General features: G+C 39.7%; 1 protein-coding gene across 15 annotated transcripts in view; it reads left to right on the top strand.

Annotated features, from left to right (window-relative positions):
• dst (dystonin) overlaps nucleotides 1-15353 on the top strand; it is a 141782-nt gene extending 126429 nt beyond the window's left edge. For 11 of the 15 annotated variants that reach the window (XM_072677574.1, XM_072677578.1, XM_072677575.1 and 8 more), the window contains 19 exons: nucleotides 75-194; nucleotides 1126-1295; nucleotides 2174-2333; nucleotides 3262-3456; nucleotides 4423-4551; nucleotides 5067-5210; nucleotides 5465-5653; nucleotides 5761-5890; nucleotides 6100-6263; nucleotides 6359-6521; nucleotides 7225-7379; nucleotides 7489-7563; nucleotides 8112-8129; nucleotides 10546-10663; nucleotides 11122-11187; nucleotides 12154-12344; nucleotides 12639-12749; nucleotides 13388-13511; nucleotides 14271-15353. In XM_072677574.1, coding sequence (XP_072533675.1) covers nucleotides 75-194; nucleotides 1126-1295; nucleotides 2174-2333; nucleotides 3262-3456; nucleotides 4423-4551; nucleotides 5067-5210; nucleotides 5465-5653; nucleotides 5761-5890; nucleotides 6100-6263; nucleotides 6359-6521; nucleotides 7225-7379; nucleotides 7489-7563; nucleotides 8112-8129; nucleotides 10546-10663; nucleotides 11122-11187; nucleotides 12154-12344; nucleotides 12639-12749; nucleotides 13388-13511; nucleotides 14271-14527 — 2679 coding nt within the window. In that variant the 3' untranslated portion in view covers nucleotides 14528-15353. Of the gene's footprint in view, nucleotides 1-74; nucleotides 195-1125; nucleotides 1296-2173; nucleotides 2334-3261; nucleotides 3457-4422; nucleotides 4552-5066; nucleotides 5211-5464; nucleotides 5654-5760; nucleotides 5891-6099; nucleotides 6264-6358; nucleotides 6522-7224; nucleotides 7380-7488; nucleotides 7564-8111; nucleotides 8130-9239; nucleotides 9357-10545; nucleotides 10664-11121; nucleotides 11188-12153; nucleotides 12345-12638; nucleotides 12750-13387; nucleotides 13512-14270 lie in introns of all 15 variants that reach the window. The other 4 variants (XM_072677584.1, XM_072677577.1, XM_072677588.1 and 1 more) reach the window with 3 other exon arrangements.
• The last annotated feature ends 1823 nt before the right edge of the window (nucleotides 15354-17176 follow it).

Here is a 17176-nt window from a genome sequence, read left to right as displayed (position 1 = left end):
ACAGTGATATTCCTGATATTAAAATTCAGATGTGATTACATCAGATATTCTCACCTGCTATTATATCCCAACAGTTTCATGATAGCTGGACTAAGCTGATGGAGTGGTTGGAGGAGTCAGAAAGGGCCCTGGATTCAGAGCTGGAGATCGCCAACGATCCTGACAAGATCAAACTACAGCTGACTCAGCACAAGGTGACTGTGATCTCACTCTTTTCTCTTTGAACACAAGTAATGATAGTCTTCCCAACATCCTGTTTATCTAAAGAGCCTTTGTGCTGTCTTCATCCATTTCCATGAACTTACATGCCTCACATCTGCAGAAACCATGTTCAGTAAACCATGTCCAGGCAAGGTGCGAATCACCAAAAACAGCTGCTCTCTTCATCGCCATTATTGTGTTACTCCTTTTGGCTGCTGTGACTCACAAAGGATGTATCACCCGGGCTTAGTGATAGTAATTCTGTGGTAATCCTGTGCGCAGTATGGCCTATGATAAAACAGCACCCCTCGTCAGCATTAGTAAAATTGGGGCTTCTTTAATGCCATAATAATCCCTCTCTGTTCTGACTAAATTAGGCCAAAGGACCTGATCTCTGATACTTTTAAAGCAGGGAGATTAAAGGAATGCTGGAATTCTGGGACCCCCCCCCCCCCCCCCCCACAGACACATTTACATTATGTTTTTCTATGCATTAGATCAGTATAATTCAGTTCTGTTTGCAGAGCCTCTCGTTAACAAAACAGTAATAATTGCTCCCTACCAACAGCACTGTAGTTACCAAGTTCGGTAACTGAGCAAATAGCTTAAAGAAATGTCATTGTAACTCATTGGATTTTGGGGAGTGGATTAAACTATGATGTGAGCAAAAAAGGGTCACACTATTAGGATGCCTCCTCCGCAAGGAGCATGGCTCACTGTTGTTCACAGTATAGGAGTCAGCCCACTGCCATGTAATTAACAGCTCAGCAGTGTGAACTCAGCAGATTCTTTCACATTCTGGTGAGTCAGTTAACAGAGAAGCAGTGCCATTTAACTCCATTTGCCCATTTGTGTACTAGTTCCAGTGTCCTTGAACAGACCCTAAATGTTAACTCTGATTCTCTGGTGTTTGGTTTATTGTAGGAGTTCCAGAAGGCTTTGGGTGGCAAACACTCTGTGTACGATACCACCAGCCGCACAGGCCGAGCACTGAAGGACAAAACCTCCCTTCAAGATGACAACCAAAAACTGGACGACATGCTTTGTGAACTCAGGGATAAATGGGACACAGTGTGTGGAAAGTCTGTAGAAAGGTATGGTGAGATATGTCTTTTACATGGCTGGTTTGGGGAAACCCTGCTCTTGCTAAGCTATGCTTTCTCTTCACAGTTCTGTGTGAATGTTAATTTCCGTGGAGCTTGCTGAGTTATACTTTTACCTCTATGAGTATTATTGTTTATAGGGACATATTCTTCATTCATTTTCTTCAAGCCAGTGACATAATGTAATCATGTGACTGACCACACTCGAAACACAGACAGTTTATGTTAAAATTAATGTTAACAACATGAATTGTCAGAACCATGTTCTGTGAGCAAGCCAAGAAGACACGTGCCACCTAACAATGATGACTAAGAAATGGAAACTGCTTTGCTAATTAGTGAGTAAAAAGGGCAATTTTAAATAAAATAAGAAAATAGGACACCCCATGAAAACTATTATATTTTTAACATTTTCTATATTTTAACAATATGAGAAGTTTTTAGAATTGTCTCTTTTGTGGTCTTAAAAGAAGATTAAATACACTTTGAATTTCTGATAATTTGCTTAGTTGTTAAATGCAGTAAAAATATATTCTACATCAGTTTTTCATGTTAAAGTAATTAATTATTGTGCGATGCTGCCAGTTTTTGTGTGTAATTTATAATCATTTGAAATGTGGGCATTTTTCTAAACCTTTTAAATCACTATAAATACATTTGTTAAATCTGCATCTGTACATACACCCCCCCCCATATATATATATATATATATATATATATATATATATATATATATATATATTTATATTTATATATACAGCATGTAGTGGGTGGGTAAATAAGGGGTGCATTTGTCTTTTTTATTGGATTTCTAATAAATTTTCAGAGAAATATGAACATTTTACATTTAACAAGGGCTTATCTCACAGGCAAAACAAGCTGGAAGAAGCTCTGCTGTTTTCAGGACAGTTCACAGACGCTCTGCAGGCACTGATCGACTGGCTTTATAAAGTAGAACCTCAGCTGGCAGAGGACCAGCCCGTACATGGAGACATCGACCTGGTGCTCAACCTCATCGATAGCCACAAGGTAATTTTCCTTACAAGAATTTAGTTCAGATAACAACCTATGGATCCGTGAAGAAAGTAAACGTGATACTGAAAAGCAAAGAGAAAAAAGACACATGCCAGACACATGATTACATTTATTAATATTTTAAACAGGGATTATTTAGTGATTATTAGTGATGATAGTGTGTCTGTGTGGATTTCCCAGTAAACTGTAGTCTTGATACTACCCCCCTTAGAATCTCTTGTTATCCCCACCCTCTTTGTTTTATCCTGTTTTTGGCCTCCTGGGTTTTGTTCTTGGAGCTCTCGGACACTGTGAAATATATTAATGGCACGAGACTGGCAGTTTCTCTCCTCCTGCTGCTTGTCCAAAAGTGTAATGTGGAAAAACCTGCTGGTTTCAATTAGAGAAGACAGTCGAACTCAGTCACTGAGCAGAACCTCCTCTCCTCTTTTAGTCCCCCTGCCAGATGAGCTTCTTTTAGCTTCTCTGAAGGCAAAATGTGGCTTTAGCTGCTTAAAGCGAGGACTTTGGCTTGAGATCACTGATTCTCCTGTGTATTTAGACTCCTCCAGCCCTGTTAGTGCAGTTTCTTCTTAATCAGTGCTGATAGGTTCTGTTTCTCTTGGAAATTACTTCTATGCTCTAGAGTGAGCACTCTGCCAGAATACATGACCCTGGCCTCTGTAGTGATCAGCCCTGTTGGAATCTTACCCACAGTGTTCTGCTCTTATAAAGAACTATTGCTTGTTAGTTATTACAGGTGTGATGGTGGAGGTGAAGAGCATGCTGTACGTATGCGTTATGAGTGTGGGTGTTGGATAGATTTAGCTTTAATAGTTATAAAGTGTATAGCTTTACCATTTATAATAATTGAAATGTCTGAACCTGAAGGACTGAAGTGTTTATTGCATTGTGTGTGTATTTGTGTGTTTGTGTATTGCAGGTGTTTCAAAAGGAGCTAGGGAAGAGGACAGGCTCTGTGCAGGCCCTGAAGCGTTCAGCCCGTGATCTAGTTGAGAACAGCCATGATGATTCTTCCTGGGTGAAGGTTCAGATGCAGGAGCTAAGCACGCGTTGGGAAACAGTGTGTGCCCTCTCAGTGTCCAAACAGACACGGTTGGAGCAGGCCCTGTGTCAGGTATAGCAGTTACTAAATAAGTTTTAAGGTTGATAACTGAGTAATAAACCCTCGCATGATGGGTTTTAAAATTAGTGGAAAACAACATTTTGTGTTTGATGTACTATTGTTAGTTTCCAAAAATATCCTTCAATCCACAGTCATCTATGTGTCATATACAAATTACGTGTCAACAGCCCATCTTGAATTATTGGTTATAATTTGAAAACATGATGTCTGTATAAATCAATGCATTTATGTATATTAGCCACTTTGCTGTACAGCAGTTAAGCTCACTTGATCCCTTTCACCAGTTCAGGCAATAAAAACAAAGGAAGTATAAGCAACCTAATTATTTTTCAATGTATGTTTTGTATGTAAAAAGACAATGTGAAGTTGACATTTAAAATGATTTGTCTAAAACTGGACAAAAATAAGAATGGTTAAGACTACAAAAACAAGAGAATGGTTGGTGTGGCGCAACAGATAACACCACTACCTGCCACAGAGCTACCACACCATGTGGGAGACTGGGGTTCGATTCCCGGGCTGGGTGACTATGCTGCGCTACACCAATAAGAGTTACCTTGTAAGTCGCTCTGGATAAGAGCGTCAGCTAAATGCCATAAATGTAAATGTAAGAGGATGCTTGGTTTATTCGTATTCATAAATCTTCTCTGAGTAGAAGTACTGGTCTAAGATCAGGTTTCTCTTTAATTAATAGTGTTCCTACTGACAGAAACAGATCCTATGTAAGCAGTTCTACTTTGAGAAGCTTTACGAGGGCACTGGCCCTGAACCTTCAAGATCAGAGACTCTAAAAAAGTGCAAACTTGCAGCCAAATGAAATGATCAAAAGTCTTTATGTAATGGAACTACTCATTCCTCAAATACAACCTTAAAGTTCCAAGCTGACACTTGATTTGTGCTACTTCATTCCAGCTTGGACGTCTTATCCCAGTGGCTTATGTTCTGTGTGTTTCTCAGGCAGAGGAGTTCCACTCGACTGTTCACATTCTGCTGGAGTGGCTGGCTGAAGCAGAACAGAGCCTCCGTTTCCATGGTTCCTTGCCTGATGATGAGGAAGCCCTTCAAAGTCTTATTGAACAGCACAAAGTAAGTTTCCCTTGCCACAGCATCAGCACATACACAGAACGTCGTCAGAGAAATCATACACTTACCCCTTCATGAATAATAGCACCATCACTGAGCAAATGCAAAACAATGATGAATAAATCTTTTGAGCTAAACTTTCAAGGATATATTTGGCTGCAGTTGAATTATTTTCTTATTAACTCCTTTTATAACAGAGTTTGGAGATCTCTGAGTACTCTATACTTGCCATCATGGTTGCCAGTAGAGTAACACAAACCATACATGGCCTCTCAAGCTTTATGAACTAGTGCAGGCCAAAACAGGACTCAGTCTGTAATATTACATATCCCATGTGCGTGATCTCATATTTGAACCAGAAACAGTTTGTTCCGAGTCCACATACTTCCCCTCAGACATTATTCACACTCATAGAATGTGGGTGGAATGGAAAAGCCTTGTTGGAACATCAGTGTAAATCTCTTTGTTTTGCCTTTGTGTTGGCATTTGACTAACGAGAAGCACTCTGGTCTGAGCAGGAATTCATGAAGAAACTTGAGGAAAAGAGAGTGGCCCTGGGCAAAGCTATCAGCATGGGGGAAGCAATCTTAGCCATCTGCCATCCGGACTCTATCACCACTGTCAAACACTGGAACACCATTATTAAAGCACGCTTTGAAGAGGTCTCTGCTCATCTCAGTACCCTCACATGCTTATTGTCAGGATTTACAAGTAGCACGATATGGCCTAATGCTCTACTTCGATCTGCTAAACTGTTATTTTTTCATATGTTATAAATATTATACAGTATATATACATATGTAAATCCCTGATTAGTTATAATGTTAGAATACCACTGTTAGAATACCACTGTTAGTTGAGCATCCCAATATAAACATTCTCTCAATCACATGACTCTGTATTTGCTGTGGATCAGGTCACAGCATGGGCGCGGCAACATCAGCAGAGGCTGTCTACTGCTCTCAGTGAGCTTCTGGCCACTCAGGAGCTGTTGGAGAGTCTGCTAAACTGGCTACAGTGGGCTGAGACCACACTCACAGAGAAAGACAAGGAAGCATTGCCTCAGGAGATAGAGGAGGTCAAATTGCTCATCACTGAGCATCAGGTACCACCAGTACCTAGCTTTTCATACTTGTCACTGATCTTCATTGTCTTAGTTTGATGAGGTATTTTCTGTCATTTAATTGAGTCCTTATAATTCTGTTTCTTCAGACATTCATGGAGGAGATGACCAGGAAACAACCAGATGTGGACAAAGTTACCAAAACTCATAAGAGGAAAGCCACAACTGAGCCTCAGGTTCAGTCTCAGATTCCTGTTCTGGATAAAGGAAGAACAGGCCGTATGTTTTACTTTGGAACATTTAATATGCAGCATAAACTACAGATCTTCGTTTTATTTGACATTTGAAATGTTACAAAAAAAAACTACAACAATCCATCCTAGTCTAATCAAATACTGAAGCAATGCAGTTGATGTAAAAAAAACTGTTTTTTGTTTGTTTGTTTGTTTTTGTTTGTTTGCTTGGTTGGTTGTTTTTTTGATAACCAGGAAAAAGATCCCCAACCCAGAACATGTATCCAGCAACAGCTCAGGCTCAAATTGAGACGAAGAACCCCAGAGTTAACCTACTGGTTAGTAAATGGCAGCAGGTTTGGCTTCTCGCCCTGGACAGGAGACGAAAACTTAACGACGCTCTGGACCGACTGGAGGAGGTCAGTTAGACCTTACTGGATCTTTGTAGACCTTCAGACCATCTTGATCATGACATTTGTGAGATTAAAGCATATTCTCTCCATTATCTTTTCAGTTAAAAGAATTTGCCAACTTTGACTTTGATGTCTGGAGAAAGCGCTACATGCGGTGGATGAACCACAAGAAGTCACGTGTCATGGACTTCTTTCGACGTATCGATAAAGACCAAGATGGCAAAGTCACCAGACAAGAGTTCATTGAAGGCATTCTTTCTTCAAGTGAGTATATACGTCACCTGATTTAGGTCCAGATTTAACACACTATTTAGATCACTAGTCATTCCTCACCCATTAAAATGGCTGGGAGTCCCAAAGAGCATAATTGGTTTTGCTTTCTCTGGGTTGGTAGATGATGATCCTTTTAGACAGCGCATAGAACATGTGAGAGTGCTATATGTTTATTGATTACATAGATTAAGCAATCAAGACAAGAAAAGAGACAAGACAACCACATTTACCATTTGTGAAACACACAGTGACTGTGAGCACACATGCCCGGAGCAGAGAGGATGAAGAGCCTTGCTCAAGGGTCCAACATTGGCAGCTTGCCGAGCCCTGGGATCAAACCCACAACCCTGTCATTAATAGCCTGGAGCTCCAACCGCTGAGCCACCACTGCCCCTAAAAGAGAAATCTTGTCTCCTGGTAACTTTAAGGCTGGGGCTTGCGTGTGACTTGAACCAAGGACCTTTCGCACCAAGCAAGAATCTTACCCCTTACACGAAGGAGCCACCAACTGTTTCAGACTTTCAGTGGCTTTCGAGTCCAGTGCAGTTTCTCTGTATTAAAAACACAAAATGATTCTCCTTTTACTATGCTTTACAAGGTCTCACTTTCCCCAAGAATTCATCTTTTTAGTCATTCATAAGTAATTTCATTTTTATTTAACCTTTAATCCCTTTTTTCTCTCTGCGCTCTGTAGAGTTCCCCACCAGTCGGCTAGAGATGAGTGCTGTAGCAGACATTTTTGATCGTGATGGTGACGGCTATATAGACTATTACGAGTTTGTGGCAGCTCTGCACCCCAACAAAGATGCCTACAAACCACTGACCGATGCTGACAAGATTGAAGATGAAGTATGCTTCTTTTTTTTTCAAACTAATTTGGAACAAAGTAATTGTGTAGTTTAAATGTCTTCTTTTTTACATTGTTTTTCACACTGATGTGTTGACTTCTTTTCTTTAGGTGACACGCCAAGTGGCAAAATGCAAGTGTCCTAAACGGTTCCAAGTGGAGCAAATCGGTGCAAACAAATACCGGGTAAAAAAACAACCATCTAACATTTTCTGTGCAATTCTAAGCCTAATCCTTTCTTATGTGAAGAGGCATGTGATGCTGGATGCAAGTTGAAGACCAAAGCAAATATGACTGCCTGCAGTTCATATCTAGTCTTGCGATTATAAGAACTTCTCAGGGGCCAATGGTAGTGCAAAAGTGTGGAAAACTGGCAGAGCTCCACTGGCAACTGTCAGAGTACTTCCTAGGAAAGACTTTGTTGCTCCCACAATGCTGTAGCCAGAAACAATGACTTCATAGCATTTTAATGTAGCATTATTTTTTTCAGTCTTTTAGTGAAAGTGCAAGGGCACTGTCAAAACCTATTAAGCCTTTTGTACTGAGAATTACAGAATGAACTCTCAGTTAATTTTTGTCCAATATATACATAATACACAAAGTTTAAATCCTTTTTTTGTGTCACAAAACATATTTATGTGAATGATGTTTACCAAAAACAAAGTACTTCTTAATAGATTAATGGCAAATTGTTTTCTAATGTTTGTCTTTTTTATTCTTTCTCCGCTGTTCAGTTCTACCTTGGAAATCAGGTATATACATACAGTGCTTTTTCTAATATTGTGCTGTGGTGCTTGTCTTTTTTTGGGGGGTCACCAGTTTACTTTGGATGTTTCTACTTTCTTACATTACTGAGTCAGCTGATAAACACACTACATAAAATTGCTTTCCGTCAACACTAGGTTGTTGTCTCGAAGTCCACAGGCACGCATATTCATGATATTTCACATGAAATGAGAAAGCAAAAAATAGTGCACATGGAGAGAAAGAGAGAGACAGAAAAGGGAGAGAAATGAGGCTACTAAAAGCTTCCTCCAGGTGTTTACTTTGTGTTAATAATGTTCAGCTATTAGAAGAACAATGCCAAAAATGGTGTGGACCACTACAGGGAATAAATAAATAAAGATATGCATCAATGTTCCTGAGTGCAGAGCCTCACCCTCCTGCACTGATTATCAGTGTCACATTTATGGTAGAACATGTAGCTATTTTAGGCACAGGTCAGAATAAAGCAGCACCCAGTTTGTGTAGGAACTAAAGGAATGTTAGACCTTTTTAGGAAGTTTGGACAGCACATGAATTTATATGGTCAAGCCTTGCATATCTGCTTTTGAGTTACAGTGCACTGCTAACACCCCTTTTTCCTCTCCCTTAAGTATGTGTGTTCTAATCTTTTGTGTTCATCTTTTGGGGGCTTTGAAGTGTAACACAAAGTGTGTGCTTGCATTCTAATGTCTTTGGAATGATTTAACTTCCAGCTTGAAAGGATCTTAACCCAAGCTAAAATAATAAGTGATGGTTTGGTGTTTTTGTTTTGTTTTGTTTTCCCTTCCTTTCAACCAAGTCTTGGCTGACTTTAAAACACAATCCAATGCTACAGATGAAGTTTTAAAATGCATGTCATGGGTTTTTTTCAGCATAAATCACATGAAATCATGAGCTACATGCTTTCTCAGTGTCATGTTTTGAAAAGATACGTGATAACTCATAGCTGGTGGGTTTTTCTTGGGCGGGGAATTCATGCAAAACTCATTTATTTTCCTTTGCTTGTTGTCAAGGCTTTGCTTTTTTTATGTTGTCATGTGCACCAGTCTGATCCGTTTTTTGCTGTTCCACGTCAACTGAAACAATTCTTTCGACAGTTTGGTCTCGTTCACTGCTTACATGACCCCTTAATCGCCGATGAGAGTATAACAAACAGGGACAATCAAAATCTAAACCCCCAACTGCACGTTGCTGTTTTGGAAAGCTGTATCCTGGTAAATGGTCATTTTTAAGCCGTTTGTTGTGACTTCTTCTTTTTTTTTTTTTTTTTTCTTTCTTTCTTTCTTACCTGATCGTGCTTCAAAAATCATCTTCTCCCCCTTCCCCCTTCAATCACCAAATTCACCAGTGGCATTAAATCATTATGGTTATATCACATATACAGAGCAGAGGCTAGAGAGAGGCTCAGCCAGAGGATCATCAGTGTGTGGATCATGTTCAGTGTTACGAGAGTGGAGTTCAGCCCATCTTCCATTATTGTTCCTAATGTGTCATTGGAATCTAGCCATGTTGGTTCTGCATCAATGTCAACACGCACACATCCTCTGAGTATGGTGGTTTTGTAGCTCTAGAGACTGCAAGTATTGTATGGTTTGTTGCTTTGTGGAAAGATTGTGCTGGTTTACACTCAATTTTATTTCTTTTTTTTAAACAGAAAGCATGAGGCCATACTTTGTGTGTATGTGTGTGTGTTGTGAAATCAGCTACATGGTCATATCCAACTGGCAAACTTCATTTAGATAGAAAGCCTTGCTGTGTTTTTTGAGCTTCTATTATTAGCATTTTGCTTGTGGACGAGTGCTTCAGAATTCAGCTGAACCCCAAAATAGCTTTTCATAGCCTTTATTTGGTTCTGCCAGTGTGAGCCCACAAGACTGCAGCACACTCTAGTGGTAATCTAATCTGCAACCAAACTGTCCAGTCTGATTAATACACATGATTATATGATGACTCACATGCCAGCGCACTGTAAATCGGACTGCTTTAAAATGCACATCACCAATCTGTCACCAATGATAAACGCACCGACACATAAAACAAAGGTGAAACCAGTTGGATTGACCATTCATTTTTATGTCCTCTGGAATGAATCTGATGTTGTGTCTTGATCAGAAAAATTGTCCTGCCTCAAGGAACCACTCAGCTGGGCAACAATAGCGCAAATAGGGCTTTTAGGCAGAGCCAAGCAATGCTAACAGAAGCAACAGTGACCACGTGATCTGATTCATATGAACACATGGACACTCATCATTACTGTCATCACTGCCTTATAGTCTACACTAAAAGTGTAGGGCAGGCCAGTGCAGTGTCCAGTTTGCGCTGTTACTCTGCTGTGGGGCTTTTTCAGTGTGACTGTATTAGAGTGATTCAGTACTGACTCATTTTTGTCTGCTCCTTACCCAGTTTGGGGACTCCCAGCAGCTCAGGCTGGTGCGGATCTTGCGCAGTACCGTCATGGTGCGGGTGGGAGGAGGCTGGATGGCCCTGGATGAGTTTTTGGTGAAGAATGACCCGTGTAGAGGTAATCATTTTGTTGTTTTACTCAAAGCCACACTTTTAAATGACAGAAAAAAGGAAACTATTTATGAAAGGACTTGTAGTGTATCTTTATTGGGACATTTTGTATGAACTTCTAGTGACTTTTAATTGTATTCCATTTTAGTTATAGTTATTGTTCATTACTAATTTGGTATCTACTTACATTATTCAGCTTATGTTGTTTGAGGGTGAGGGATTTAAAAGGTTTGAAAGGTTTAATAAATAAAATAGCTAATAATTTTTAGAAGCAGGTTAATCTAAAGGAGTTTCTTGTTGCTGAGTCTTCGACCTAATTGGCTGTGTATGATGTTCTCAAAGCTTGCTGCCATGTTCCTATTATGCTTCTTTCTCTGTATTCTACTGTCTGTCCTTCTACTGTTCTCCTGCTGAATGGACCTGCTGTTTTCTTCGTGTTATGAACCCAACTATCATTTCTTCTAGTTCACCACCACGGGAGTAAAATGTTGCGCTCGGAATCAAACTCGTCAATTACTCAGTCTCCTATAGGTTGGCAACTCTCACACTTTCTCTCCTTGCTCCATCCCAGTGGTATGTGTGCATCCCTGCGTGAGCATGTGTTTGTGTGTGTGTGTGTGTGTGTGTGTGTGTATGTGTGTGTGTGTGGGCCTTTCCGCTGCAGTGATGGTATTCTCATCAACATTAACCTCATGCTACTCCCTGAGATTTCTCTTGCATGCAGCTGTTTGTTGCATCACGTTTCCAGCTGCTTTCCCGTTCAGGCTCTGCTGTCTCTCTGCTCCGCGTGTTTTTAGCTCTTTGCACTGCAGCCTGTTTGACAATCTCTCTTATTTTCAATTTAAAATAAGTTAGATTGGGTTAATTTTTTTTTTAAATACATGGAATGTTTTGGTTGTCTTCAAATAATACAGTTGGATTTCCGAGTGTTTATTTCAGAATGTTTATTAATAGCCTGCTTTAATAACTGATTATTAGATTGATTGAGTTATTGTTAGAAGACATTTAATATATTGTACATTAGTGGTGTCACAAGTGCATTTTTCAACTATAATAAAAAAAACTTTCATAGGCAGTAACACTTTAAGTACTATGGTCATGTGGTCTCACAGACTGACCACACCTAATGCCATTATTGTAAACAAAATTCAGGTTAGTTACACTAGTACATTAGTATAGGACACTATAAACATGTACAAACGATAGACTATAGCAGTGATTAATATAGAAAGCTGTGTGGTTGTTTTTTTGACAATCTAGTTCTGTGATATTTTGCAATTACACCACAGTGATGGAAATCTGCATGTCAACTCGTCATACAGAATTGCTCACCAGACTCATCTCACAGAATCCACTGCAGATGTCATTTGACCCATTTGTTAAATGGGCCTCATTTCCTCCAGTCACCTTCACCACACAGTCCCCTTTACTCCATCCCACCTCACTGCGTAGCCCCTGGATTCTCTTCACTCACAGCTGTGTGTGCATTCTCCTCAGCTAAAGGAAGGACCAATGTGGAGCTACGAGAGAAGTTCATTCTTCCAGAAGGCACCACTCAAGTGATGGCCAGCTTTCGTTACAGAGGGCGAAGGTCGCGGCCATCATCGAGAGGCGCCTCACCAAACAGGTCAAACTCCAGCCACAGCTGTCCTGTACAGCCCAATCCAGCTGCTACTGGAACATCCAAGGTAGGTCTAGCTACAATTAGAACATTAAGTGTTTTATGAAGACCATGCAGTTCAATTGAGAAGCCCATTATTAATAGTTTTCATATCATTGTTTAAGTTCCCATGATTTGTCTGCTTTCATCCTGTCTACTTAGGAGGGTTTCAGGGTTTTATAAATCTATATTCTGTATGTTTATGCTGATTAATCATGTATCATTTTAATTTTTGAACTAAAATGTTGATACATTTACAAACCCTCTCCATTTCAACTCTTTTTGTATATTTATGTATTTCACCTATCATTGTTCCTCACAGACTCCCCAACATTTAACACGCAATTATGATAAACCCTGGCTGACAAACAGCAAATCAGCTACTCCCCTAAAATCATCTGACTCCTTTGAAAGTCAAGGGTCATCCAATGAGGTATAGTGAAATAAGTGGAGCAGCAAAACCAGACTCCTAAGCGCTGGTCTAACCACCGTCACCTCTAACTCACTCTTAGTTTCCTGGTAAAGTTAACACTGTGAAAACTCAATGAATGAAGCTACTTTAGCTGTAATGCATGATGACTGGTATTTGCAAGGTTGTGATTAACAACAAGCCGAAGTAGTAATTTAGTTTTTCTGTTAGGAAACACTAAAAGAGAGTTTGGGATGCGACTCACTAACAGATTTTCTCCTTTCAGTTTGGGTTGTGTTCTCATACTTAAAACTACTAACTGCAAAATGAACAAGTTCCTCTAAAACTTCTTTGAGACATTCCTGTCTGTTTGGCTGTCATCTTTGGGCTTTCTGTTAAACAACTAAAAAGTATTTTCTGTGTCCAAATTTTCCCATAGTCCCGTTGCTTCTAATAATACGCCTTGGGAAGCACTGCGCAGCTTTTCCATTTTAATACCCTGTGCCGACGTGATGGTTCAGTTATTGCTATATAATGACATTTCTGTCATAATCACATTATCTTGAGTCCCCCTAATCAGAATATGAAACCACTTGAAACACATATACTGAGGTCTGAGAATTGATGCACATGGTCTCATATAACCTTTTTGATTTTTACAGGGTACTCCCATCCAAGGCAGTAAGCTCCGTCTGCCTGGCTACTTGTCAGGGAAAAGCTTCCAGTCTGGAGAGGAGGGCACTCTGATAAATGCTGCTGTTCTGAAGGCCAGAGGTCAGGCAATTGGTGAGTTAAACGGATAATTGTGAAATCAAATGCACACTGTGCAGCTCAGTTTGTTGTTAAAAGTTTGCTTATTCAGTTTTATTTAGTTTTAAGTAGTTAACAAGTAATGAAAGTTTAGAACCTACTACATGGCTAAATCATTAAAAAAATCCCTTTTTACACTTAAGGCCAGAGCATTAGCTTACACAAACAATAAAACATTATGCTTACACAGATAGAAGAAAAAAGTATGTGTACCTGGATTTCTGCACTTTAAAATTGTGGTCTGATTGGAATTTTCAGTGTAAACTAATCTAATAACACACAAACAGTTTTATTTTATTGAGAACATTAAATAAACATCCACAGTGCATGCTTGAAAACAATGTTGAGGAGGAATGTTGGACCATTCCGTCCTGCAAATGTGTTACAGTTTAGAAATATTTCCGGGAATGCCTTCCCAGCCCTCTTCAGGTCGTGCCACAGCATCTCAATAGGGTTAAGGTCAGGACTCTGCCTTGGCCATTCCAAACCACTTTTTTAGTTGAGTTACTTGGAATGATTTTAACCAATCTTTCCTGAACAAATTTGTGTACAGGATTTATATCAAGGGTGAAGCACTTGTAAAACCCACACTTCTTATTGAAACACGTTTTGCCAATTGGCTCTTGCAAAAGTCATTAACACAGAGGTTCACTTCCTATTCCTTGTAACTGTGTAGCACATCTATAATACAGATGATTTTCCATATTAAACATACTCTGTACTATCCCCTCTCAGGCTCCAGTAAGCTTCCGAGCAGGCCAGGCAGTAAAGCAGGCAGCCGCGGGAGCAGCCGCAGAGGGAGCGATGCCTCGGACTTCGACATCTCTGACATCCAGTCTGTCTGCTCGGATATGTCGGAGACAGTGACGGACTCTGGGAGGCCCACGCCCCGATCTGCCTCCCGCCAGCACGGGGGCAAACCTTCCAAAATCCCTACCCCTCAAAGGAGGAGCACGCCCACCAGCAAACTGGCCAAGACCACCAAAAGATAGTCAGTAGCCTGGCTTTGGTAACAGAGGAGCGGCGTAGACCTACACAGCACTGTGCTGGCACACACTGGGCAGAGACTGGACACCTGTAGACACTAAAGACTGTAAAACAACCATTATTTAAAAACAAAAAGTGTAGCAAGATGTAAATTATTCTGTGAGAAGAAATGTGGAGACGAGTGTGAGTGCAATGTGATGGTTTTGTGTATTTGTCCTGTATTTTTATTTTTTTGTGAATAATGTCACGTCTAATTAGTATTTTATTTTAGCGCTGCTACACCGGGAGAGGTTAGCCCCAGTGGGAACGAACAACTGTACATTGTGAAGCAAACTAACAAATTGTCCACATTGTTTGACTGAGCTGATAGAGAAGCTGAATGTACTGTAACCTCCTCAAGCTGACATGCTTGTGAGCAATGTTATGCCACTGTATTCCGCCAGGGCACCACAACTATTTATTCATCTATTTAAAGTGCAATGATGTGCTGCTGATAACGCATTTTAAAGGGCAATACAATACTTTCAACTGTAACCATAGCAACTGCCCGTCTTGAAACACTACAGAGAACCATGGTCATGGCCTTTGAACAGTCCGTCATACCCACCTGCTGCATTCACAAATAACGTTTAAGTTCATTGACTCCTAGCATTGTGTGCCATTTAACTTTGACCAGAACCATGCAAAGGTTCTGATTAATAGATATTCATAAGTGCATTCATGTCTGTGTACTGTTATGGTTCCTTTTTTTTTCTTGTCTGAGTGACAACGGCTTTATTCACAACTTTTTTGTAATAAATCTGCTTGCAGAAAGCTATGACGGTATATAAATGCCAAGCGGCCTCATCTGTTTTCATCTGTTCAAAAGATTTATGCAGTCTGTGCAGCTTCCAAAACATGGACGCATTGTGTCGGATGCAGATGTATGCAGTAACGTTTCAGGCCTACGTTTTAAAGAGTCTTTAGTAGTAAATAAGACGTTTTTACAGAATGTACGAGGGGAGGAAAAAAGCAACGTCAGCATTATGGTGCCTGCAGCATGTGTTCTGCCAGGTCTTGTGAAGGAAAAAAAAATGAAGGGGACTTCCCACGGAAAGTGCACCAGATGGTTGCTGATGCACTGGATTAAAGGTAGCATGTGAGCAAAGTGTCATCAGCTGACAGCAGGATCAGTGGCAGTCAGCCGCCCCGCACCCCCCAATGCTTTTACGTAAAGTTAAAACTTATGATAGCATGCTATGCTATACTTCCTATAATTTTCTGTTCTCCAATACTAAGAACTACTCCACTAGTTTTAGCTTTAAACTAAATTAAGAAGTAGTATAACGATACATTAAAAAACTGAAGTGCTAAACTGTTTTCTACTTTTATCGAATTAGGTTTTATTCAAGCAGATTGTTACTCATCAGTTATCTATTTCACACCTGTAGAATTGCATGCATGCTTTTTCCACTTAGTAGTTTCTTTGTTTCTTATGGTTCATATTTCTTTCTATAGCCTGGGTATGGCTTACTGCATAGTCTGCACCCTGCCATAAAAGTGAAGAAGACAGGGAAAATCCAGCTCCATGAGAACACCTCAAACAATAAACACAACACTATTACCTACACATCTAATTCTAATGGGTTATTCTCACAAAAAAGACTGGGTCTGAAAATGAAAATGACTAGAAGTTAGAATTTAATCTATTAAACAATGATGTCTGGTAATAATAAATAAAAGTACATTTAAATGATTGATTTAATTGGTTTAAGGTTTGCCTTTTCAAATGTTTCATTCAGTCTCATTGCCACAAGTGTGTAGCACCTAGCCTGTCTGCTCTTACAAACAAAGAATATGTTGTTCTAAAGAGCTCACTGAATTCCAGCATGGTACTGTAATAGCCACTGCAACAACACTGAAGGTTTATTCAAAACCTGCATTGCCCATGTGAAAAAGTAACTATTTAACCAAATTCAATTGACAATTGGGTTCAATTTCACCAACCCACTGTAGGGTGTGTGTGTGTGTGTGTGTGTGTGTGTGTGTGTGTGAAAGTACAAGCATGCATGCAAACATTTACATTTTACTGCTTAATTCACCACAAGCTGTAGCAGCTTCACCAGGGAGAACTATACAACACTAGGTGGAACAAACTCTAACTTGCACAACTGCATGTTTAAAATCAATGAAAAGAAAATTGAGTCAGTCTGGGTTTTTTCACACAATTCCACAATGAAAAAGGGTGCAATGCAGGGTGCAAACCACTGCTGACCAAAAAGAAAGTCATCGCATTTAATCACAGTTGTTACTGTCAAGGATGGCACAACCAGTTATTAGGTTTGGGGGGCAATTACTTTTTCACATGGGTAATATAGATTTTGAAAAAAGCTTCATCTTTCATAAATGGAATGATCATTTACAAGGTGCATTGTGTGTTTACTCATGTTGTTCTTTGTGTTAGTTGGATGATTTGTAACATTAAATGTGCAAAAATAGAGGAGATTATACAGCACTATATATATAAATATATTTAGTTATATAAAAGATAATCTTCCTGATATTTATTATTCTTTTTTAATTAGACATTTTTCCTTTTGAACTGAATAGTTCTCAAATTACTTCTGTACACATCGCCCCAGTTTTTGTAGAGCATGTTTGCAGAACTCCAGTCA

The sequence above is a fragment of the Salminus brasiliensis genome, chromosome 4, assembly GCF_030463535.1.
Source record: "Salminus brasiliensis chromosome 4, fSalBra1.hap2, whole genome shotgun sequence".
Taxonomy (NCBI): Eukaryota; Metazoa; Chordata; class Actinopteri; order Characiformes; family Bryconidae; genus Salminus; species Salminus brasiliensis.
The sequence above is the reverse complement of the archived record's forward strand: the minus strand, read 5'-3'. Positions and strand labels throughout refer to the sequence as shown.